The sequence below is a fragment of the Bombus vancouverensis genome, chromosome 6 (assembly GCF_051014615.1).
Source record: "Bombus vancouverensis nearcticus chromosome 6, iyBomVanc1_principal, whole genome shotgun sequence".
In the NCBI taxonomy this organism is placed as follows: domain Eukaryota; kingdom Metazoa; phylum Arthropoda; class Insecta; order Hymenoptera; family Apidae; genus Bombus; species Bombus vancouverensis.
Window position 1 is genome coordinate 14,442,308 of NC_134916.1, and position 26,194 is coordinate 14,468,501.

At 46.4% G+C, this 26,194-nt stretch overlaps 1 protein-coding gene across 2 annotated transcripts; it reads right to left on the minus strand.

The window, feature by feature from the left end:
• Positions 1–2,453: 2,453 nt before the first annotated feature.
• Positions 2,454–25,599, minus strand: Lim1 (LIM homeobox 1). 2 transcript variants are annotated; one of them, XM_033335810.2, is made up of 8 exons: positions 25,495–25,599; positions 21,298–21,490; positions 9,553–9,785; positions 7,169–7,369; positions 5,892–6,133; positions 5,376–5,661; positions 4,782–4,949; positions 2,454–3,523 (listed from the first exon to the last, which is right to left on the minus strand). In XM_033335810.2, the coding sequence occupies exons 2-8, from the start codon at positions 21,468–21,470 to the stop codon at positions 3,408–3,410; spliced, it is 1,419 nt and encodes a 472-aa protein (XP_033191701.1). In that variant the 5' UTR covers positions 21,471–21,490; positions 25,495–25,599; the 3' UTR covers positions 2,454–3,407. The 2 variants fall into 2 exon arrangements, with proteins under 2 accessions (XP_033191701.1, XP_033191700.1); XM_033335809.2 differs by having other exon boundaries at positions 7,169–7,390.
• Between the last annotated feature and the right edge of the window lie 595 nt (positions 25,600–26,194).

Below are 26,194 nucleotides of genomic sequence, written 5' to 3' on the forward strand. Positions count from 1 at the left end.
CACGGTTTAGGCGAGCGAATACGTGCTCCAATGGACCGTCGTTCTGACAAGTATGTCGGAACGATCAGATATACAAATTCTTGAGACAACGTGCATTGCTTCTTCGCACGTTTGATGCAAATTGAAACGTTCTGCTTCTTTAAAGATAGAAAATCCTCCGCATCTGTTGCTACGGTAGATGGAAAAAATATTGTCACGCGGATAGTTTGCTTGTTAGAGACGTTTGTATCAAACATATTAGAACGAGATGGAGATTTAATTCGAGGAATCGTTGCGCGAGAATTCCTCCGTGGCCGAAATGCTCCTTACGCGAACGAGAGGGTAACGAAAATGATACGGTAGGGTGTATACCGACCCGCTGGGACGGTTTGTCTCTGCAAGACTCCCGCGAGACCCCCGTGGTAGTTCCTGGGGCGCGGAGGCGGGCACGCATCTGTCGAATCTCCCGATGGATCTTCTGCAAGAGATCCGTCAGGACACGTATTACACGCTACGCTGACGCCCTTCGCCCTGCGAATCGCTGTTACAATGTACACACGCTGTACGTTGGTCGGTACTCTATCCGGTTAAATTCCATGATAAACTCCCGCGAGGACGCGGCTACGTAGCTCGACAAGGGATGAAAAGATTTAGAGGACGCTTTGCAGAAAAACGATCTCACCCTCGGATCGTTGCTGTCGTTAACTTTAAAGCAACTACGCTAACTCTCGCACCCGAGTGTATCAATTTGTTAACAACGTTGATGAATCGACGAACGACGAGTCGTAGCTTGTGAATTCGTCTTTCGTATTTAATTTTGAATCGAATCGATACGGTTATTTGTCATTTCTACGATTTATTCGAACGTCGCTATTCGATAATATCGTTATTTTTGTACAATTTATTGCTAATTAATCGACAACGATACTCCAATTTTATTACCACGGTCGTTGATTATCGTTCGCGTAAGGCAATCTATCGGTATTAATAATTTGTAATTAACTAAAATCTCGCTGTTATGTTACTGGAAATCCGCGCAACTGAACCTCGATGATCGTCTTTTCCTTTCTCGCGAAACATTCAAGAATCGTTCGGAGTGCTTCAAAGTTCACCGAAAATCCATCCGTAACGTCTATAAGACGAATCACGTATATAACGAATAGGAATAACGTGTAGAGGAAGAGGAGATGTGAAAGAAGACATAAACGCGCTGGCAGAATGTAAGAAGAAAAAGAAGAAATAGTTAGCAGTCAACGAGCATGTCCCAGAAACTCGTCAGGAAGACAAACGTTCGCTGCAATATTAAAGAGGTGCTCGGTCGCGTTTGCGGCGCCACGTTTTCGCGCCACTGAAAAATACATAGCTACCTGGGGACACGATGGTAAACTGTGACAGCGGACCACAGACACTACGTAAGTACTTAAGGGAGACACACTTGTAGGAGCGGTCGCGCGGGGGTCGATAGCACGTGTGTACACACGCTTGTAACGCTCGAAACACACGGACGAGACGTAGCACGGCAACGTTTCTGTCCCCAATGGGACTGTCAGGGATACGGGAACGGCGGAGTTGCAGCCCCGAGGAGCCGTACAACCCCCGGAGGGCAGAAACACATCAAAATCGAATTCACCAGATGTCCAGGAAAACGAATCTCCCGCACCCTCTCCAACGTGGAAAACGACATTGCACCCGTTAACGATGTTAGGCCAAAGCTAGGACCCCTGAGTCGCAGATGCGTTTGCGGACAGCGATTTAAGGGGGTGGCGGGCTAAAGTATTCGAGACTCGAGTATCGACAGTCTCAGGTGTTTGTCCCACTGGGGACGAAAGAAACTGAGATTTCGATGGGGACGAGAACGTGTTAGGAATAAACGTTCGGATATCCTCGCCATGCAAACGCGAAGGTTTAACAACTGCAACGACAAGTTTGAGAAACTCAAAAATAAGATGCGAAGGATGTTCCAATGTAATTTGTCGGGCAACCGTGATACAGTGGCTGACGAAAGTATTCGAACGCTTGGCACAGAAAAGTTTTGTATATCGTAGCTGTTACGTGAGATATTTCGAGATTTCAAAACGTTTGGTAAAAAAGTAGCGCGCAGCAAGAATGTCAAACATGTAACAAGCGTTAAAGTTAGTTGCGTTAAATGTCGACGCGTATCGAAACGTATACTTGCGCCAAAATATTTTGTATATCATGCGCACATTTTCAAGTTTTTCCAACGTAATCACGATGATCGAACATGATTATAACGGCGATATATTCGTTAATCGTTTCCACGAGTCTTCGAATGCTCTCGTAAGATACTGTATATCAATTTATTTATTTTTAACGCAAACATTTACTTACCATTTTTCTGTGGTCTCTGATGTTGCGACTCCTACTCGCACAACCTTTTCTACGGGTAGAGAGAAAAAGATAACGAAAGGCAAGAAATGCACACAACTGTACGTATACGGAAATACGAGGTGGTTTATTATAATAATATTTATAATCATTATGCATCGTGGCGGCGTGTCTCTTTTTCTCGTAAGACGTTGGTAATGCAAGTTACAATTACACAGTTCAGTGACGGAAATCAGTCGACTAATTGTATCGCGCGCTTCCCGCAAAAAAAGACAGATTTATATTTATTTACATCGATCGCCGCCTTAACAGTTACAGGTTACACATTCCTATTTATATTTATACTTTATTGATAAATAGTACAGCGGTTTTTAAGTGTAGAATTACGCATGTGTACTGTGTGTGTCGTCTGTACGCGGTGTACCTGTTCGTATTCTGTAATGCTGTGTCTCTTTACGTATATCCAGATGTACGTCGTGTTATTTTTCCGATGATCTTTACGTGTCTCTTTCGTACGTGTTTCTCAGGTGTAGAACAGCAGATATCTACAGGATGTCTCTTAAAGTAACGTCGAAAATTAATCAACAGGGAGGGTATAATATTACACGATAGGACATTTCGAAATTTTATACACAATAATATTAATAATAATATTTAATGATTCGTAATTGTAATAAAAATAATAATAAAATAGTAACGCGCTGGTGTTTGACCAACGGCAATAATAATATAATAATAATAATAATAATAATAATAATAATATTAATAATAATACAGATAATAATGTTAATAATGACAATGATAACCGTGAAAGAAACGAAGCTAAACGATCGGTCGTCTTATCATATGCGTATCTTACAGAAACGTAACGTACAAGATGCAAAATCGACGTGGCTCGACGTGAACGACTCTCGCCACATTTTGTTCGCGGGCAAAAGTCTCTGGAGCCGGAACAAAGTCGTACGGTCTCTCCATCAGGTGCGCGCGACCGGTCGATTTTTCGCCGAAACTCGATCGATTTTCGCTCGGCTGATGGAAAGCAACAAAACACGAAAAGAAATGAACGTTAATTAAAACTCGTACTACCAGGCCAGCCCTTCGCTCTGCATCTGGTGCGGCTCCAGGAACCCACCCCCGCCGCCGCCGCCACCTGGACCGCCACCATTCCCACCGGCACTGGGATTACCCTGTGCTCCACCTGAGAAATATCAAACCCATCGAATCGGTTCCTTTCGGTGCTTCGATTTATCCCGAGAAACGTGGGATCCGAAAGAAAAAAGAAAAAGATACGAAACCAACCTCGTCTTTCATCCAACATTATGGAGTGTTAGAAAGATCCTGATCTTACAGGATAATTCGTCTACGAGATATTATGTAATACTTCGTGTCGTTTGTATATCTTACTTTACGAGATTTACGTCTTATCTTATCTCGTTTATAGAATCGAAGAGAAAAATATGTGATGGGGAAATAGGTATCAATGAAATTTAATCGATCTCAGTACTAGCGTTATACTTGAGTTTTATTTATTACATAGCCTTATAGTACATAGATTATTTAGTAAATAATAGAAATTAATATTTACATATTTGTGTAAACCGGCCGGATTTAACGAAACTTCATCGATACCTGTTTCAATTACATGTCCACTTATTTTTATCCCCGACCGTGTCTCTCGTGTATTTTACTTCGAATATCTCTGTTATATTAGGTCGTCCCATAAATAACGTCGTTTTTTGTCTCCGAATATGTGGACAAAATTAATACCTACGTTTATTTTTGGTCATCCATGTCATTGACCATCGCTCTCTTTGACCTTTTCCCATTTTTCCACTAACTTTTCGATTTTATCTTCGACAAACTTTTGTGATTTTGAATCAAAAAAACTCATTCAGCTCGTTCGTTGCCACTTGGAAACCATTTTCGACTTTTTCTCACATTCGGGATACAGTCACCGTGTACCTCGCGATTCCTTTTAACAGTATCCTTGGTTATATCGCTTTTTTAAAATTTATATAGCTCGTCGAGAATAGTTTCCGCCGACGCGTATTTTATAACTTCTTTCAACGTGAAAAATATCGATCCGACTGTTTCGTACGCGCGTTACGAACCATCCGCACATGATACTCTTTAAGAAACAAAGGACGAAGTTGCTATAAACGCATGAACGAAGCATAATACGCGCGTTTATTTGGAATTCGAAGCGAGTAAGAAACGATATTACTCGTGGGATTGACCTAATAATAATGCTAAGTTTATGTTTCTAACACCCCATACTATTGCTTCGAAATCTCGTTACGTCGTATCGCAATTTTACTATAATACTAGTGACTACCTTTGTACTTATAATATAATCAACGAAACAGAAAATGACTGTGACGGAGGTACAGCAAGGATAAAGAATGAATTTTCTAGTGGTCAGAAAGGCGTAACCTTTCAAAAGAATCTAATCGTACCTGAAGGTGCTAGGAACTCTCCAGGACTACCGCTAGGAGGTGCAGGGGGGCCCTGTCCAGGAGGGCCCGTGAGAAATTCCGGAGGGCCGCCTCCCGCACCCGGAGGTGGATATTCCCCTGTCACCGCCACTGCGGCCGCCATACCCGCTAAACTCGCCGGGTCCAAACCTGTCAGAAACAGATTACGTGTACTATTCAGAGAGGATCGTATCCGGCCTGCTATCTCCGAACCCGGCTGTCATAATTATCGCGACCTACCTACCCGCTACGATGTTTATTATAGTCGCGATAGAACTCGAGACAAGGTTCTGCTTTCGATTCCGTGAACGCGAATATGAATAGATCGTACGAAGTAAAACGTGGAATATCTACGCGTTACGTGAATCGACTATTTCAGCGGCGATTGTTTCGAAACTCTTGCAACGACCTTCCAACGACCGCGTCATTGATCGGCCGTGTTACGCTGGCCACGAAAATAAAATCACCGATCGCGAACGACATTTTCTTTTCTTTTCTTTTACGATCTTTGCCGGTGAAAGGAAATCGAGCGGAATAGAAAAAGGTTTCGTAGAGAAATCAAACGTCGAGACTCACCAGGATTGCCTGGTCCACTGAAGGGCGGTCCATGTGGATGAGGGGGCGGATGAGCACCAAAGAATTCATGGTGAAATGCCACGGGCCCGCCGTAACCAAATTCAAACTTCTCCGCGCCGAAATATGGAAAACCGGGCGGCGGTCCGTCCTCGCCGCCCAAAGCACCGGGATTCAGGTTCAGGGGGAAGCCCCTCATTTTTCTGGAGCCGCCGAAGAACGGGCTCCTGCCCATCGACGTCAGTTGTTTTAACCTACGCTCTTTGCTCCTCTTATTTTGAAACCAGACCTGCGAACATCCATACGAACCGCTGTTTTTCATTCGATTTACCGGCCTTATGGGAAGGAATCGTTCTTTTAATTCGTTCGCTCGTCGTAAGAAGATAGAATCTCGCGTTGCTATGCATAAAGTCTCGGAATACGTAGTACGACAGAAACGTAGTAAACGTAGCAGACGAACTATCGCGTTAAAATCGATTGCAAGCGATCGTAAGTACGAAAGAATGAGATTCTATGAACCTGTATCACTCTCATAGGTAAGCCAGTCTCTTTCGCTAATTGTTCCCTGATGTGCCTGGTTGGTTTCGGAGTGGACGAAAAGGCAGACTTGAGAATCTCCAACTGTTTCGCCTTTATGGTCGTCCTCGGACCTCGCCTCTTCGAACCGGCACCGCCGTCGCCGCTACCACCACCGGCACCACCGTCTGGACTTTTGTTCTCCGTCTGGCTATCCCTCGTTTCGGGATCTCCGTCCAGGGAACCTTCGGCCAATGCAAACAAAGCAGTTTAATAATCGATCCCACACACCGAGGGTAAACGCTTGTTTCTCGCGAAACAAGTGGCCCTTGATTATTCAGCCTAATTTCACCGGTTTCGCGGTATATCGGCAGCCGATTAGAATTTCATTCTAAATATTTCCCTTTGCGCGGAGGTCTCCGGGGGATCCCGCTTACGGGCCGAATGAATGGCAACGTTCTTTTTTTTTTTTTTTCTGTTTTCCGCGGACGCTTTCTTAACAATCTATAGACACGGACACGCGTGCATAATATACGTATCTCGGAATTTGGATCGGCTGGATCGAGGTAACAACAATCGCAGCCAATCCCCCGGAAGCGATACGAAACCCCCATCGGATTATCGTGTGGCTGTTCTACGCTCGAAAGCTACACTCCATGAGGTGTACGTGTGGGTGTGTACACGAACGATGTGCAATGTGTACGCATGTAACGTACACACACACACACACACACACCTATACACATATACGCGTAGTTTTCGAGCCCAACTCTTCACGATAATCTATATATACCCGGGGAGGTCTTAACCACGGGACAAAGAAAATGTTTGGACAGTGTCACACCGCGCTACAGGGGCCACCCTTCTCGAAGACACCCCTCTTTTCCTCTTGCCGAAGCATAGAAGTTGCTTGTACCCGGTGCTTCGAGAGAGGTAAAAGGGAAGGGGTCATTGTTGCGCTCGCGATAAAAGAGCAGAAGCGAATAATAGACCGGGAAGACCTGACGCGCTTAGTAATTCGTACTGACGCTCCAGGTCAAGCCACTGAATTTCCACCCTCGCTCGAGGGTTCCACGAAAGGGGAAGATTGGCCGCGATTAAGTCGTTAGTCGGTGCCGATCGATCGTCCTTTCAAAATCGAGTTTGTCGCGCTAACAATAATAGTAATTTCTGATAACCGTGTTTCGACGTACTTCGATCGGTTTTTAATCGCTCGCTCGCGTAAAACGAACGATCTAAACGTTTACTGTCGAAAGTGTTACGATGGAAATGACACTTACCTTGATCCTCGGAGTCTTCCTGCTTGCAAGGATCGCTTCCAAGAGGTAGATCGCCAGTATGACCAACCGTTTGGTCACCAGGACCACCTGGACCCAGATTATGAGGTCCCAAATGAGAGCCACCGACACCACTGTGATGATGGTGAGCGCTACCATCCTCGTCTTCGTCTTCCGATCCTGAACCCATCAACGAGTCTCCTCCTGTCGACAGGTTGGACGATTCTGCTCGTGAACGATCCGAATCGTGCGTTTTAATCACATCACTCGTCGAATCATTGACTTGGAAAAGAGCACCAGTCACTTTTCTGTTCAATGATTTGTGTTCGTTACATACTACGCGCGAGCCTCGAATATATTTACGCTTCGAACGTTTAAGAAACCACTAGATTTCAGAAGAAAAGATTTACAATTGCTTTGGAAATCGGTGATTCGATCGAACTACTTTGATTTTATTCTTGTTAGAGAGCAACGTTTCGAAACACGGAGAATTTCTTTTCAAAGTAACAAAACGGCGTGCTTCGAAACAACAGGCGATAGCTAATAACGACGCAAGAAATAAATCGTGATCGCTGTCGCACACTATCATCGCGTCTATAAAATTTCGTTTGTGTAAAATAATTGCGTCGATCAACGTCAAGTTTAGACGTTCAAAGCAGCGAATATCCGCTATAGTAAATAGAACATAATTTATCAGCAGGACGAGTAAATTTGTCGATGTTCCATACGAAATTAGCAATTAAACGTGATTACGGTTATTCACTTCTGGACGTATACGACGCGCGTACCAGCGCCGGCACAGTTCATTATGATTTTTCGAAATTTCGCAATTTTCCCCGGCCTCCGCCGCGTTTCCCACCGCAGTGTCGCGCATTCAACGACGAAAGATGCTAAAAGTTATCAATAAACGTTGCTGATTAATCGACGCTCGTCGCGTAATTGCTGCGCTTTTCACATTCGCCGCAGACGATCACCGTGAATTCGACAACTGACAAATAGCTGCACCGTGATAGAGATTAATATCGGAAACGCGCGGAACATCCAGGACGTCACGATGTTTGATCATCGAAACGAGTAATCGTTGTCCACCTTCTGTGCGTATATATTTTTCGCAAGTAGCCGGTTGCTTCTTCGAACGCGCTACGGAAATTAACGCTGGAAAACGTTCTCGTACGAGCGATATAAATCCTGCGTACGTTTCATCGAGTTTTTGCGTTTCTATAACGAGACGAGACTGATCGCGAGCAACGACACGTCAACGGAACGATTAGAACGGTCTGACGCCTCGCGGAATTCGCATCTCGAAGAAGGAAAAAAGCACCGTGGCTCCTGTCATCCGAAAGAAAACGAAAAAGAAACGAGTTTGCCGGACATTTTGCGGTTTCGACGTCGGCATCGAAGCGACAAAAGGTTTGCCCCTGCCTAACGACCTTTCGGTTTTCGTTTCACGGCTTATACACCGGCGAGATCCTCGTGAAACCGAGCTGTTACTTTCTCTCTCTCTCTTTCTCTCTCTCTCTCTCTCTCGGTCTGTGTCCCTTTCTCTCGGTCGCGCGTTCGCCCTTTTTTCTCCAGACTCCTTTTCTCTGTTTCTCTTTCGACCGGTAGCTGACGGTCGGTTACATACACGCTGTTTTCACAGCTTGCCGTTCCGACACGGGGGTAAAACCCCCGTGAAAAACCTACCCCCAGCCTCCCTTTTTTAGAACGAGCTCGACTTCGTGAAATCTCGGGCGTTGGACGCGTTGAACTGTGCTCCCACCCTGACTAGTCGTCATCCCTCTGGCCCCCTTTTTCTCTTCGAAAAAAGAAAAAAAAAGAAAGAAGAAAATCAAGAATCTCGATCGTGCTGTAATCGAGCTTTACTTTCGTACGCGCGAAAACGACGGGACAAGGTACGAGTTTATCCCCGTGGAGTGTGTAAATCTTCGAAACGATAAGATCAACTCGAAGAATAGTATGGAAGAATCGAGCTACGGCCAGGAAACAAAGCGAAAAATCGAGGTGTAAGTTGTTGGAAGTTCGGTCAGCCTCTTAGAAGCGGTTGTTGGCGAAGATAAGCATCCCCCTGACGATCAAAAGCGATAGAAATTACAAAACGGTCGCGATAGGCTGTAACAGAGCACGTGGCGGCACATCGACTTCCTACTCTCCATAGGAGAATCGCGATCGTTTTAAATCCTACAAAGTCCCTAGCTCGCAGAATAGAATAAACGACGGTACAATCGATAACGTGCCGCGAGCCAACCGTACGTACGTATCGTACAATGCCGCAAATCGGATTCAGAGCAAACGAACGAAACAAAGCAGCGCGGCATCGTGAATATCTCGCGATGCTGCGTTCTCTTCGCGGTGGATAACGAGGGACAATGACACTTGTAACTCACCATGATGACCGTGCACGTGATGCGTGTCCGGCAGCGGCTTGCCCGACAGGTAGTCCTGCTTGCAGACGAACTTGTTGTCGTCCAGGACGTAGAGCTCCTCTCCGGTGCTCATCTGCTTCCGACATACCAGGCAGGTGAAGCAATTCAGGTGGAAAACCTTGTCCCTCGCCTTCCTCACGAGATCCTGAGGGCTTATCCCTTGGAGGCAACCGCTGCATTTCGTGCCGTATCGCCTGGAAACAGAACGCCGCGACAAACCACGTGAATAACGACGAACAACGAAGAACAGGGGAAACTTTTAGATTCGTCGGCCGCGTTGAAAAACCGGATAACGAGCGCACGCGTCACCTCGCTCGTTCGAGAACACGCCTCGTGATTAATCTTGCGCAGAGGTTTTTCCGTAGCCGCGTGTCTCTCGACGCGCCTTCAAGAATCTCGACCGTCGAGTTTCTTCTTTTCATCTTCGCTCGGTTCTTCTTGACGATCCGCGCCGATATTACGTAACGCGTTAGTCCGCAACGACATAAAACCGTGATACGTAAAATTCACTTTCCTTCGATTTATACGCGTTCGATCGTCGTAAGGATCGTCGCGAATACGACGGATCTTTGTTTTTTTCGTAGCCTTTGTTCCTTCGTTTTCTGCCGCTTCGCATCGGTAACGACGAACACGTGGACACTCGTCGATGCCATTCGGACGAACGAACGAAAAGGAAAGTCAATGTTGTACGACGGCGACGTTTATTGGACTCGAAACTTACAAGTCCTGTCATTAAGCCGCTCCACTCGCAAACGTCGATAAAAGAAATATGGCGCTTTTAAAGAGATGGGACTTTAACGTCCCGATAGGGCATAAAAAGTTAAAACCCTTCGGTGCTGTAAAAGCGCGTCGCGGTTACCAGCCAGCGCCTGTTCGATTTTCGCTTTCCTTTCTTTTTTCGTTTTTTTTTTTCTTTCTTTCTACTCCTTTACTGCCGCCGTGTCCTACTTGTTAATTTCGTATTAATCGTTCTTTCTTCTCGTTTTTCTCTTTCTTTCGTCGTTCGCCAACGAGATGTTTTTTCGTGGTAAACTGCGTTGTTTTTCCGAATGGAACAGGATCGATCGAACGAAAAGAGGCAAAAAGAAAGAGAAAAAATGACGGGGCAGATTGACCGACGATTTGCTCGAAAAAGAAACGAAAGCTCGTTGTGCAAACACGCGTCGAACCGGCCGTGGTCTTCCAGCATGGCCGCAACACGGTTCACGAGCCAGTTAATAAATCTAGCCGGAACGATTCGTCCGACCGATCCTCCCGCGACTGTATCATTACGGAAGCATCGGAGCCACGTTACTTGCCAGTTAGTAATTCCGATCTTTTTAATTACAGGAATCACGCGATTAATTATAGCAATTACCGCGATCCCTTAGGGCAGCCGCGTTTCGAAAGTAAATACATCTCAATCGATGCCTGCGTTGCACTTCCGACCGAAACGCGGCTTCGAAACGCGGCTTCGAAACGCGGCTTCGAAACGCGGCCTCGGAACGCGGCTACGAAACAAACGCATTCAAATTCCCGTGGCTGGCTCCTCCCAGTAGGCCAGAATTTTCCTGTCGCCCGTGCGTATAATATCGGCTGACCCGGTTCGCCACCCTCGCCGCTGCTATTATTTTATTGCTATCGCGTTTCCCGACCGGAAGTAGAAGCGTTCAACGTGACCCGCGACCTACATCGCGCTAACGTGGTCGATTCTTATTTTATTATTCAGCCGGGGACAGGCAAAACCTATCACCGCAACGCGATAGAAAAGTTCACGGAATCTCCGTTCCTCGTTTACAGCAACCTTTTTCCATCGTCGTTTTCGTTCGACGTTAAGACGCGAACGTTGATCAACGGCGAGTAAGCGGCGCTCGTCGGTGCATCGTTTTACCGAGCTGCGACATCGACGTGGTTTTGCTTTGCTCAAAATGGAAAGCGGAGAAAAGAAGAAGCGCAGAGGGGAAAGTATAAATTACAAGGATTCCCTTTTGTCGATCGACACGATCGTCCGTAGCTGTTACGCCAAGTACTTACGCGGAATATCCTATAATCAACCGGCACACTTTTTCAAACTATTCATCAACCTGTCCAAATTAGCAGTCCTACGCGCAGTTCCTAACAATCTTCTCACGGAAGCAGAAGCCAGAGATATTTCTTGACCAACGGTCATTACGCTGCCAGAGCTTCCCTCTCTCGCGCGTCGTGCGTCTCCTTCTAACTCGTCCTGCCGTTTGCCACGTCTATCCTTGTCCGACGCTGCGCGTTTCGCCTCGCGGTGCAATCCCTCTAGTCTAATTACAGGAATTATTTAATTAATTATAGCGATTAGCCGATCCCGTGTCAACTTCCCCGAATGCATACGTCACCGAATCACCGGCTCCTTCTCTCCTTATCCCTCTCTTCCTCTTTCTACTCTTCGCCCCTGCCTCTACCTCCTCTTCCTCCTCCTCCTCCTCTTCCTCCCCCCCTCTCCCCCTCCTCGCTAGCCTCGCTTTCTCGCTCGTTGGACGCGCGTCTGCCCTTAACGATTTTCTTGTTTTTGAGCGCGCGCGAAGGGCAGCAGCCCGGTCCAGGTCCTTTCTTCCTCGTGGAAGAAAAAGAAACGGAGGCCGGCCGTAAAAATCATTAATAGAAAGGCTTACGTGGTGCTTTCGTGTGTGAGAAAGCGGTTCGATGAGGGCGACCAGGTCAGCAGGATGGAAGGGGAGGACAGAGGCAGAAGAAGGGGGTGTGGGCTTCGGGCTCCCTTAAAGAGGAGAGCGTAAAGAGCGAGGAATTCTGGCGTGTAGCAAGAAATATAGGACAGCGGGGCTGGGATAAAAAAAAAGGGGGTGGGTCCGGGCCACGATTTGCCACGGAGCCCGGAGTTTATGTATGTGGTTCGCGTTCGTTCCACACGGTCCTCTACGACCCTGATGCGTACACGGCTCCCTTCGGTATACTAGATCCGTTCGTCGCGACGACGACGCTCGTCGTAACGTTCTCGTCGTTTCCCGATCGAATCGAACGAAACGGGGGAGCCATATCAGCCGCGGCTACGCCTCGTGAACCCGGCGATAAACCGATCAAACCGAACAGGTAGAACGGCCGGAGAAGCGAGGAACCAGGAAGAGACGTATCGATCCTGGGATGAAAGTTTCCTCGGCGCACGATCGAACGTCGATCGGACGATGATGACCGAGGCGCGGGTCGAATCGCGCCTCTCGATCGATCAAAAAGAATTTTAATTACCACAGCATTCGCCATTTTTCTAGAAACCGATCCGACCGACGTCGTGAACGTCGCCGTACCTTCGTTTGCTCGTTTCTCACCGCTGTTGGTTCTCATCGTCGGTGCACGCGCGCCGACGTCTCGGTTACGACGTTAAAGGAAATAAACAGTCGCGCGATATCGTTCGCCAAGCGGGAGTCTAATTAACCGAATGCAATTAGTGGCGCGAGCGAACAAACGCTCGTTTCCGCTATTCGGTCTCTCTCCTATTCGGCTATCGTTCGAACGATTTTCACGAAGGAACGAAGAAGCAAGAAGAGAAGGTGTCTTTCCACTGGCAATTCCATCGTACGGTGGAATGTCAAGCGAGTCGACGCGATTTTCGCTTTATCGCGCTGTATCACACGCAGATGGATCGTAACGCGTACGGCGCGGTCCGGTTGTCGGGACGAGTTTCAAGCTGGCGCCGATTAATTCGTGAAATATCGTCGATTACCGTCCGAAGGGGGTGAAGGCATGCTTGAGAAACGATTCATAACAGTTATGCTAATGCCCCGGCGTTGGCTATGCGACACCGTAAAACGCCGTTTGCATAAAGTTCCAGCAGCCGTTCCTTTTCGTCTTCATCCTCGTTCTTCATCGAACTTTCGCGGTACATCGGTCCGGCTTCGTGCCACTTTCTCCGTGCAACAATTCCCGGGTAAATACCGCGCGTAACAACATGATAAACGAGTCGTTAAAGCAACTCGCGCTACTACGCCACGCTGCTTACGTAATTGTAGTTGGACTTTCCGTCACGACGATCGGCTAATTGGTAAAAAGGCAGTGGGTGAAACAAAAAAAAAAAAAAAGAAAAGAAAAAAAAGGAAGAAAAGAACGAGCGGGGAAAAAACTGCGACTACTTATGACCTACGTACGACGTATGACAGAACGAGGGCCTGTCTCGAGAGTGTGACGCAAGAATCCGGTGGTTGGCAAAAACGTTCCCCGTATGAATACGCATCGCGATATATGTATACTATTGCCGAACCTTCCTGGAAGGGAAACAACTCCATACCTCCCTCTCGCGCACACACACACTCTCTCTCTCTCTCTTTCGCTCTTTCGCTCTTTCTCTCTTTTTCTCGCTCTTTACCTCCCTCTCTGTTCTCCCTGTTTCTCTTTCTATTCTCGACCGCGCCGGCCCCGTCACGCCCAACAAACTTCTCCTACGGTTCGTAGCGGGCGTCACGCCGCATTTATAATGTTTCCACGTTCGAGTTTCGACGGGTCTACTCCCGAGGAGGCCAGCACCGCGGGTGGAAAGCAAGGACAATGGAGACCACTCGTCGGCGCCCTTTCGAACCGGCCCGAGAAAAGCCGCGCCGATCTATGATTGGCTTCGATCGTTTTGCTTTGATTTCCAAGCGAGTCCATCGTCTAGTTTCAGTCTGTTTTCCCCCGCGGCCCGGAACTTGCCTCGTACCAACTGGAAAGAGGCCACCAGGCAACGGTAGATTCAGTTTAGAGAGTCGCTCCCAAGATACGACTGTTAATTAATGCCAACTTTCGATCTATCGTTAGATATTTAGGGCTCCGGATTGAATTTCTTTCTTCGCGAAAATAACGACATCGATCCGTATGGTTGGTCGATCGCGTTTATTAACAATATCCATTTATTATCGCTTCTTTTCCCTCTCGATGCTTGACATTCGACGCGAATGCTCGGTTACGACACGCCTTATGATTTATTTCGTTGTAAAAAAAAAAAAAGAAAAAAATTCTCGTAGCTATACCAGTCGCCGTCATCAATACCGCGATAGATTATCACATACGCGACGATAATTCCGCGCAGTCAACGTTACAGCGGATGCGTTCTTTCAACGAACTGGCATCCTAACAAATACGCCGGAACAATGAAATACGTGCCGCTCGGAAGACTCGCCGATTAACTCCATAAACCGAAAAGTAGATAAAACCGATATTATAAACGCTTCTTCTTTAAGTTCTCCTTCGAATTTCCTACCGTTTACGTCGTCCTCTCGCAACGAATAATGTCGGAGAAACGGGACAATAACGTAGCTATCGTCCTTCGACGATCGAGCATTAATCGCGCAGTCGCGTAACGAAATTAACAAATTTGCAAAATATTGCGATCAGCTTCTCGCTGAATTTTCGATATCGCGTTCTACGATCCAGAGATTGGATCATGTCCGTTTCGCAACTTGGTCGCAACGACCAAGTTCGGTCGAAACACGCGTCCACGGTAAACGTAGACTAATTCGTGGAATATTGCCGCAAACGAGAGTAACCGCTTAAAGAAACAGACTTTTCGAGCAAGCGAAATCCGGTCCCTCGGCAACTCTTTGGCCGACTATTAGCAGGGTGCTAGTCTCGGCTCTCTGGTGACACCGCCGCCATCCCCCTAGCCCCGAGTTAATGTTTTCATCGGGCGTATTTCGACGACGGCATGGACCATATTTTAAGGTAATAATTTCTTGGTGGGTACACACCGGGCCATCGACCGCAAGCTACGGCAGTCGAGGCGGCGCTGAAACGGGGACATCGGTGCTTTTGATCCTGGACCCTTTCGGGCCCCCATGGGCCATTATCGACCTTTAAGGACCTTGCTGCGACTCGTAGAGCCGGTTACCATAACCGCGCGTACCGTTCCTTCGACCGATACCTCGGACCTCCCGGAGGTGTTACAGTATTCCCAACAGCGATTCGTTGAAAGTAGGTGGGAGATACAGACAGTTCGATTGGAGGAACGACATCGATAGATTCGTCGCGTCGTCGTGGGAATCGATCGGCATTCTCTGCTCTACGTTCTTCCTACGTTTACCGGTTTCGTCGTTCAGACTCTGCCACTTTCGTTTTGTTTCCCTTCCTTTCTTTCGTAGCTGTGCAGAATTCCAGATATCGATACGTCCGCTTCCACTATCAACCTTGTATTCTCATCTTCGTGGTCGGTAGATGTTTGGACGTACATAGGAAATTCAAAGTACGTATCCCATCGTGCGAAGATATACAGGATGGTTGGTAACTGGTGGTACAAGCGAAAAGGGGGTGATTCTAAGCGAAAAAGCAAGTAGAAAATATAGAATAAACATTTTTCGTTCGAGGCTTTGTTTTCGAGAAAATCGACTTTGAATTTTCGCTCGGTACGCGTGCACTTATAACGGATCGTTGTCTCGATGAAAAATTCTTTAAAAAAAAATTTTTTTTAAAATTTTTATTCTATATTTTCAAATTCTTTCTTCGCGTAGAATCACCCCCTTTCCGCTTGTACCACCAGTTACCAACCACCCTGTATAAAACGCGAAAAACGAAATAATCGATATAAAATTTAACGGATGAGACGCGTCTCTGCCGAGGTTTTGTTTCTCTCGTCGCATTCGCAATCTCGAACTCTGTTCGTTAGTATCGCGTATCGTAGCCTGTTGAGGTTGACTGGTAGAAGAACGAGTGGATGAATTTGTAATAGAAAAATATATTGAAATAAATATAGGTACAAGTACAGTGTATGCTGATGCAGATGCTCATTTTTACAGTGTTACGATACGATAGAGGAAGAAGCTATGATAGGGAGCACGTGCATTTATTTACAGCAAAGGACATTACCAAAAAGTCAACCTTGTAGTTTTAGCTGAAGGCTACAAGAAACAGCGATAGAAACTGTCTTATAGCTTTTTTGTTTCTAGACCTTGTAATCCAAAAGAAAATTTATATTCAAGGCCACGATAATATGGACCTCTCCTTATTTCGAATTTGTTTGTCTCGCTAAATCTATCGTATCAGCGATCTCCAGATATACAAAGGAAAAGGTGTAGAGTTTTTCTTGAAGTTAGTTACTTCGACATAGCCGAACGTGTTCGCGAACATAGTTCAAGTTTCCACGCTTCTTACCAATCACCTTATCGAAACACATCGATATATCGATATATAAAATATTTTTGTACGTTTCGAAAGTCGTCGACGAACTTGTTCCAACCGCCGCTGTTCTCGCTCGAACAGAAGATCGTAGAGTTACACGTCGTACGAACATCGTTTGCGAACACGTTCGCCGGTGAATATCGCGTTTGCACGTTTCGAAATTTCGTTCTGATTTCCTCTACTTTCGCCTCGGTGAGCAAATTGGATCTTAAAGGCTGATTTAAAAGAAAGAAAGAAAAAAAATGCGTAATCACCGATCGAACGTCTTTGCACGACGTGTAACGGTAGCAAAGAGGATAACGCTAATTAACGGGACGCCGGAGCGAGAGTTATTTTTGACCCGAAAAGCTTTTCTACGCCGCTCGAGCGTAGCCAACCGTTCGTCTTACGTCTAATGAATTTTTCATCGGGATGAAATGCAAAGTGCCTCGTAAAGTATACAACACGTTCGTTATACACCCGTTCGTATAAGTATCAAAGGGCCCCCCTTTAAACGCCCTCCCCACTTTCTGCGTGTACTCGGTACTCCGATCTTTGGCTACAAAGGGGATCGTTCATCGCTTCCAGAAGTCACGAAAGAGAAACGCATCTCCAAATACCCGGCAAGGTAATTCTTACGATCTTATTTCTTCGTAAACAGGAACAATAACAGCGACGCTCGCTATCGCACCGGCGATCGTCATTGTCATTCGCTGCCAGTGGAAATTCATTCGTTCTAGTTTAACGTATCTGTTAACTAAAATAGAAACGATCTCGAAATTATCTATTAAAATTATAATTATCGCTATTTTATTTCGTAATAAGCAAGGACAGTCGCGTTCACTATCGCATCCAGCGATCGCGACTATTCTTCATTGTCACTGGAAATTCGTCATCTTTTGATATACATACAAATATATAGAATACTATGATCGAAACGACGTTGAAACCGCATATTTCGAAGCTTTATCCACGATCTCGATCTATAAAGTTTGTCGGTGACTGCTGAAAATTCTTGGTTATTCAATCCTCATCTTCGTTATCCAAACATAATCGAGTTTCCACTTACGCGTGACCAGCGTTGAACTAAAGATTTCTCCTCCTAACCATCACTGTTTTTCACACGACCATCATCCTCGATCGAGTCCCTCACGTATCGCCACGCTGCAACCCTTTCGCGCGCCACGATTCGTTACTTTCGTCACAGGCTTTTTACGATTTTTAGCTTCTTACGCGACCCTTTGTATCCTCCGGTTCGTTACGTGTTGGCTGACGGACACAATGTTGCAGGCTCCGTGATCGCGGCGCGAGGAACGAAAACCGAGAGAAAAAATGACCGTCGCCTGGGTGCTGCTTCGCCGTAAAACTTTCCACATTTTTCGTCCGCGCCGCTAATTAATCGAAGCGACTCGCTGCCGCTTCTTCGCGCTAGTTGCTCTCGAGATCGTGATCCGATGGAAAAATCAAGAAGGATCGTTTCGCACAGAGCGCAAACCGATGTTCGCGCCTTCGGATCGCTTCCTCGCGCGAACGTCAAGGTCCTCCGGCGCAGAGAACTTCTCGCTCTCGCGAGAACGAAAAGTTTCCGCGACTGCAGCTCGCTCCCTCCGCGCTGATAATCGCGCGAATTGGAACACCGGTCGCGCTTTTTTCTCCTTTTTCTCGCGCGATTTATCCAAGACGACTAGATACGTGGAACCAGCGATCGTTAATTCTACTACCACGCTATAAATATTCGATGGAAGTTGGTGAATCAACGCTCGCAACAAGATTTTACGACGTGACCGACGATCTTCCTAAGATCCTGTTCCGTGTCTCGTCTCGTCTCGTCTCGGCTCTCTGACTCACCAGGAACAAATACGAGCGGATCGCCTCTGCGTTAGTTCCGTTTATGGTTTCGCACGGTTTTTCAATAAACCCGGCGAGTGTCTCTGAAAGAAGCATAGATTCGCGATTCTTTGGTTCGATCGAGAACAGCAGCTTCTTAACGTTGCCTCGTTGATCGTCGTTCGCGTAAAGTCGCGAACGCTTGACAGAGCAAGAGGCGAATTTTGACAAGCCGATAAAACGGTACACGTTGATTTTATCTGCGAATCGTCGGGGACAAACGCGAGCAGATCGTTTCTAGATTAGCAGCGTTTACCATATCGCATGGTTTCTTTCTTTTAGATCTTCCGGCACGAACCTAACTTTTCGTTTCACTTTTTCAAATTTGAAAGTACAGATTCGCCGTCGTTCGATCGTTAAGTCTGAACCAAAAAGGCAACTCGAGGCACAGATTTCCTTCTAACGTCGATCGTCGGTTTTATTTCTGCACGCTTTGCGAAAGATGGAAAATTTGACACAAAAGGGTGTCTTTCGGTTTCACTTTTTCGACTTTGAAAGTACAGATTCACCGTCGTTCGATCGTTAAGTCCGAACCAAAAAGGCAACTCGAGGCACAGATTTCCTCCTAACGTCGATCGTCGGTTTTATTTCTTGCACGATTTACGAAAGATGGAAAATTTGACACAAAAAAGTGTCTTTCGGTTTCACTTTTTCAACTTTGAAAGTACAGATTCGCCGTCGTTCGATCGTTAAATCTGAACCAAAAAGGCAACTCGAGGCACAGATTTCCTCCTAACGTCGATCGTCGGTTTTATTTCTTGCACGATTTACGAAAGATGGAAAATTTGACACAAAAAAGTGTCTTTCGGTTTCGCTTTTTCAACTTTGAAAGTACAAATTCAGCGTCGTTCGATCGTTAAGTCTGAACCAAAAAGGCAACTCGAGGCACAGATTTCCTTCTAACGTCGATCGTCGGTTTTATTTCTGCACGCTTTGCGAAAGATGGAAAATTTGACACAAAAGGGTGTCTTTCGGTTTCACTTTTTCAACTTTGAAAGTACAAATTCAGCGTCGTTCGATCGTTAAGTCCGAACCAAAAAGGCAACTCGAGGCACAGATTTCCTCCTAACGTCGATCGTCGGTTTTATTTCTTGCACGATTTACGAAAGATGGAAAATTTGACACAAAAAAGTGTCTTTCGGTTTCACTTTTTCAACTTTGAAAGTACAAATTCAGCGTCGTTCGATCGTTAAGTCCGAACCAAAAAGGCAACTCGAGACACAGATTTCCTCCTAACGTCGATCGTCGGTTTTATTTCTGCACGCTTTGCGAAAGATGGAAAATTTGACACAAAAGGGTGTCTTTCGGTTTCGCTTTTTCATATTTGAAAGTACAAATTCAGCGTCGTTCGATCGTTAAGTCCGAACCAAAAAGGCAACTCGAGGCACAGATTTCTTCCTAACGTCGATCGTCGGTTTTATTTCTTGCACGATTTACGAAAGGTGGAAAATTTGACACGAAAGGGTGGTGGTTTTCGAGAGCCGATCGAAAGGTATCGATATTATTTGCGCGTTCGTTCCTCGGAACGTGGCAAGAAACAGGAGTCACGAAGTCTGTGGAATCGCGAACCAAGAAATCGACTACCAACCAGAGGATATAGTAGGACGAATATAGAACGTCGATGGACCGCGTAACGAATCGCGATAGCGCTGGCGTGTTTCGCTCGCGGAACGGCTCTCGATCGACCGAGTGATTTTTGCTCGGAAGCTCGATAGAGCGAAATAACGCAGCAGTTGTCTGGGAAAATGTCAAGGCCTCCTTTCCATTCGTCGCGAAATGCTTTTTCTCTCGGGTTATACGCAGCTCCACCATCGACGCGTTTCAGCGCAAAAAAGAAACAAAAAAAAAAAAAAAAAAGAAATAGACAATGTGTAAAAAAGATGAAAAGATAAACGTCTCGACGATTGTCTGCCAATGCATCGATCGTAAATCTTTCGATTTTGCCTAACAGCGTCGACGGACTAGTACCAGTTGTGATACGACAGTTTACTTAATTATGCAACTAGAAAACAGTTCGTCGCGATGCCGGTACGCTCTTCTGTCCGAAGGAAACAAGAGAAAAAGCCACTGCCCCGTGACTTTTCTAACGATCGATCGTGTTGCGTTCCATCGATGGCAACAACCATAATAGAAACCTAATTACAGGTACGTACGGACAAGCAGAGGGACGATTTGGCCTGACGAATCGCTAACTAATGGTATACCTGTTTGTATCGTTTCCGCGGAAGCTTTTTTCCCTATTCCGAATACCTGTACAGGTTCTTACGCGGTCGAAGCAATTAATCAACTTATACGGTTGCTGCACGCTTTGAAAAAATCCTCGAAATACGTTTCGAATTTCAAATATCGCGTTAGAAATGTTAAGATAGAGATTAACAATCGCTGGTAATTTATAGCTGGCAAGATAAAAATAACAATTAACGCGGTGCATTCACAGCGATCAAATGTGGCAAATCGATAAACGCGCGTACCTTCGAATATCTATCGTAAAATCTACACCGATAGGAAAATATCCCCTTGGAGACGATTCGAGTCGTCTCGTTCGTTACGCGATAAAGCATCGTCCAATCGATATTCGACAGCCATTCGTCCGTAAACTAGCTCGTCGTAGCAGCTTCTGTTCTATCGAATAAGACGATTTCAATGACACGATCGTTTATTAATGATCAGGAGGGCGCGTAAACGCGGAAGCGCGACGGCAAGGATAGACAATAGACGCGTAGGCAAGTTACCTACCTGAAGAAATCCTCTCTGCAGAACAGCTTCGCTTCCCTGGAGAAACACTTGTCCTGTAACGTGGTTCTGCAATCGAAGCAGCGGACACACTCGACGTGCCATGCCCGGTCCAAAACATTCAGCAGGTACTGATCCATAATTGGTTTCTCGCATCCTGCACATGACAGGATCATCGCCAGACCACGTCTCCCTGCTTCGAAAAGAAAGAGAGCATCTGTGAATACAGAGGATTATAACGAGATCGGTTAACGTGGTTAACGTTCGAATAAATACTAGGTGTATGAGCAGGATTTTTAATAATTCGTACGTATTGGACGTGGCCGTGGCGAGCGTTCATTTTCTCGAATTTAGCGAATTTACGTCGTTGGCAAAACGCGGCAGGATTGGACAGAAAAATACCGGTACAGGTGAAAACGTCGAGCACCGGGAAAAGTTGATGGAACGGGCGCTGCCGCGACCTGACGAGGCGTTTTAATTTCGCGCACGTTCGAACGCCCGCGTCATCGTCCGAAAAACGAAACGTGGAAAACGAGGAAATTTCTGCGACACCGTGTTTCAACTAGCGTTCGGTCTATTGCGCGCGTGTGTGCGTTATCAGAGTACATACCCTACTTTGATGTTGCGCGCCATCGCGAAATAAAAAAAAAGAAAAAAAAGAGAGAGAGAGAAAAGAAACGCATTTGGAACACTGAACGTTTCTTTCGACGCGGAATTCGAGAAAATTCTGAAGCGTTTCTCACGGTAGAAAAATTCGACCACCGGCGTGGATATTTTAATCGGAGGAACGTTGGAAGAAAACGAGACACGCGCAGTATCGGTTTAAAACGTTCTCGATTATAGATTCCGAGGCGAAAGAAAATCGGCCGTACTTGCCGTGGCTGCGCACGTGCATAACAAACTGCGCGTTATACACCGACGCTTTTTGTCATTCGAACGTTTTGATTACCGCGCACGGCTTACCGAACTGTACGAAAGACAACGGAGAAGCAAATCGCAACACGGTGCGACCTCCTCGTCGTTGATATCGATATAGCCTTATCTACGTCTCGCGTAAACGACTCGCGTTTCCCGACGACTAAAATAATAAGTAAGACTCGAGGATGATCGGTAGCAATATGCCACGACGATAGAGTAAAAAAATAAAAAGAACGACAAGGAAAAACAAGCTTGTCGTATCGTATCGTAGCTCGGTAACGCCATTGTCCGGAGACAAATTTCTTTTAAAGAGAAAAGAGGAGAAAACGATGGGAAAGTCAAATAACACGATGTACGACGACGATATCCAAAGTAACAACGTAATCTGTTATGCCATCAAATTTAACGATCGCGCTTGTATCTTTATAGTATCGTAATTGTTTGTCAATAGCCACGAAGCGAGCGTATCGTTGGCCGAACGAGGCGCTCGATGATTACAATTCGTTGTTAATTAACATTCGCCGACGAGATTGCCCTCTATTACATTTTCTTCGCCTACTTCGTTTGCCCGTTTCTATCTTCGTCTATTTCGACGGCTGCCACGTCGTCTCCTCTTCTCTCGTACCGGCGACCTCTGACTTCTTTTTTCGCCATTGCTGAACCCTCTAGGGGGTTCGCTCCTCTCTTTTTTTCGCGGTTTCCGCCAATGGGCGGAGTTCCTCCCTGCCGGCGGGGTTGTCAACCTAGCAACCCTTCTCCCACCCCATAAGGTCTGACCTTGCGCATCTCATCTCCCTCCGTTTTGCGGGAGGGCGAGAAGAAAAAGGAGAAAGCCGAGCCGAACCGAGTCGAACCACCCCGCGGTTACCTCGAGATTTAAATCGTTTGCACGCGAAATCGACTTACACGAGTATAATTCCTACGGCAAAATCCAGTTCCCACGGGATATTTTCTGGTTGTACGCGATGCTCGAACCGAATACGATCGCAAACGTTCGACTCGCGATAAACACGCGATGCACGTCCCTGATAAACTGAAAACTTTGATCCGGAAAATCTACTTGCCACGATAAACCGTAAAGGGAAGAGAAAAAGTTGACAAAGTTTTCGTTCCGCTGAAAGATATGGAAAATGTACATGTACAACGAAGGAGATTGAAAGAGATAGCTCGCGCGTCTTTGAAATACATCTCCTTAACGTGGTTCACCTTCCATTCGTTAAATCAGATACCGCGAGAAACGATTTCACGGCCGTGGCGCGTGAAAAAGAAACGGAGGACACGAGAGGCACGATTTCCTCGAATCGTCGAAACCAGATTAGGATTCAGCGTACGTGAGACGAAAGCCCGAACGGAAACGGGCTTTCATTAATCCGATTCTTTTCTATCAACCGTACGACGCGTGCCACCTTTCGCCAGGATCGCTTTATCCAATCAAAAAGTTCTGCTCTTCCTCTCTCTCTCTCTCTCTCTCTCTCTCTCTCTCTTTCGCTCCGTTCTTAACGTTCGAATTTTTCCGTATTCACGTTGCAAAGCGTCGAGACGTTTTGCAGAAACTTAACGTCGATACGAGTACGAAGAACGATGTTCGCGACTATCGAAAAATTTGAATCGCAACTTCAAAGTCGACTGAAGATTCGTACGCGCAACAGTTGCAGAAACGAGAACGACGATTAACGTAAAACGCGTAAAGCTCGCGGTGAAATTCGCAATCGATACGATCGCCACGCTACGCGAATCCGTCGAGTCGAACGCGATCTGATACCTTCGATGTCGATATTTTTCTTCGCCCCTTCGGAATATGCTAATGCGTCGCTCTTAAACCCTTCCGCGGTTTAAGTTCTCGCGCTATCTACGGATGCAGCCCACGGAGGATAAGAGGAAAGAATACGACGCCGCATAATGAAACATCGGAAGGACGCAAAGGAGTAGAGGGAAAGTTCGAAGCGCGGATTGTGCCAATTAACAAGAGAGAAAAAAAAAAAGAAAAAAAAAGAAAAACGTTTGTACGGTATCGGACAGCTATCGACAATTTTTCATTATCATTCGATAACTCTGCCTTGGTACTAGACTTAATAAAATAACTTGTTTTATCGGTTTGTCGTCAGAACGTTAACATACGATGGATATTACTTTCCCGTCGCTACAATTCGATAGCCGTATCGGTCACTTCAAATCGATCGTTTCTCGACGATCTTTTAAATCGCGTATTTCTCATAGAAGTCGTTACACTCTTTTTACCGTAATATAGCTTTGGCTCGTGAACTCGTTCGCTATCGGTCGGTAATTTTTACCCGTAACGATCCGTTTTCTCTCGCGGTTCGTTTCATTTTTTCCTAGCGAGGTCAGAGAGAAATCTGTCGGCCGAGCGCGTAGTCCCGCTTGCATTTGCATCGACGAGGATTACAATTTCCTCGAATCGGTCGTTCGTTACGCACAATGACGCGTATTTCGACGAGTGTTCAACCCTGTCCGAGGCAAATTTATCCTCGTTAGATCCGAACCGCGGGACAATCCATCACCCGCGGATAAAAAACGCGCATTCCTATGACATCCAAATTACGGTACGATCAATCACGATAAGCGAACGAACGGCGTTTCTACTGTCTACGAAAGGAAAAAAGGAGAAAAAAGAAGCCTGGAGAAAAATATCATAGGGACCGTTTCTCTCGGCTCGAAACTCGACGTGTCCGTGAGGAAAACCCTCTGACCTTCCGCGGTGCGTACGCGAGCTCGACCTGGCGCCGGCGCTTACGAGGTGTTAAACCAACGTTATCCTCCGATCCTCTCGCTGTTTATAATCGAAATATTTCTCGACGAAAGAAGATCGTAAAGCACCGATTACTCGCGAAAAGCAACGGCGATCTCTTAGAGATCTCTTGGAGAACGAATGAACCGACCACTTTGACGTTGACTTGCACGAAATTCCGTGAAAACTCTCGCACGATCCTGCGAGCCAAGCCGCGGAATAAATTCATCCATCGAAATCCTCGAAACGTTTCTCCTAAACATTCTTCGTACGTGAAATTCTACGATAAACGAACCGAAATCCTCTCTGTATCCGCGAATTCTTATTGTTAAGGTACGCGCGTTCTCCCTTTCGATCTAACTTCGAAATTAAAACAATCGACGAGTCGGAAACGTCTCTGCGAACGTTCGATGGAACGTTTGGAAAATAATTCGACGATTCGGCAGAAATTTCCTCTGATTTCGCGATAAAAGCGACCGATACGAATAAAATGTATATATTAGATAGACGTTGTAATACTGAAACCATCTACTTACCTATGTTACAGGCTTGGGTGACGGGCAGGGGTGCGCAGCAGGGCCCGCTGAGGGTCGCGACCCTTATCCGGGGGGTACCAACCCCCCCGGGGCCCCCTCCCCCGCCCCCGGCACCCCCGTAGCCCTCCACCTCCCCAGCCGCGACTGCGGCCACCCCTGTCCCCACTCCCTTGCCGGGCCCGGGACCACCACCAGGCCCACCTTCCACGGGCCCGTATCGGCCGAACGGTCCCGAGGGCCCCAGTGCACCCACTTTTACTGCGGTGTTATCCCAACGGCCGTTAAATCGCACTTCTCACACTTCCCCCCTTGGCTGCCAGTTTTTTTCCCAGCACACACTCGATATTTTGACAAATTTCGCTCCTCTTTTCCTCCCGAGTTCTGTTCCTGTGTTTCCCAGTTTTCAGTCGCGTCCGCGTTATCTTACGTTTATCCGCGTCTAACGTAAAACCACGTTTCTCGTTAATCACTTTATCGGATTATAGATGATTGGTCGTCGTTGTCGTCTTGTCTCTTCCGTACGGTTGTGACTCGTACGTTGGCTTGATTTTTATCTCGAGGCTGAAACGTCCAAACGTTTCAGTCTCTCTCTTTTTTTCTTTTTTTCTTTTTTGTCTTAATAAGGATTCGACGAGCAATCACTCGGTCAGGAGAGTTTTCGATCCTCGATTTTCCAACGGTTTCAACGTTCGCGTGTCTC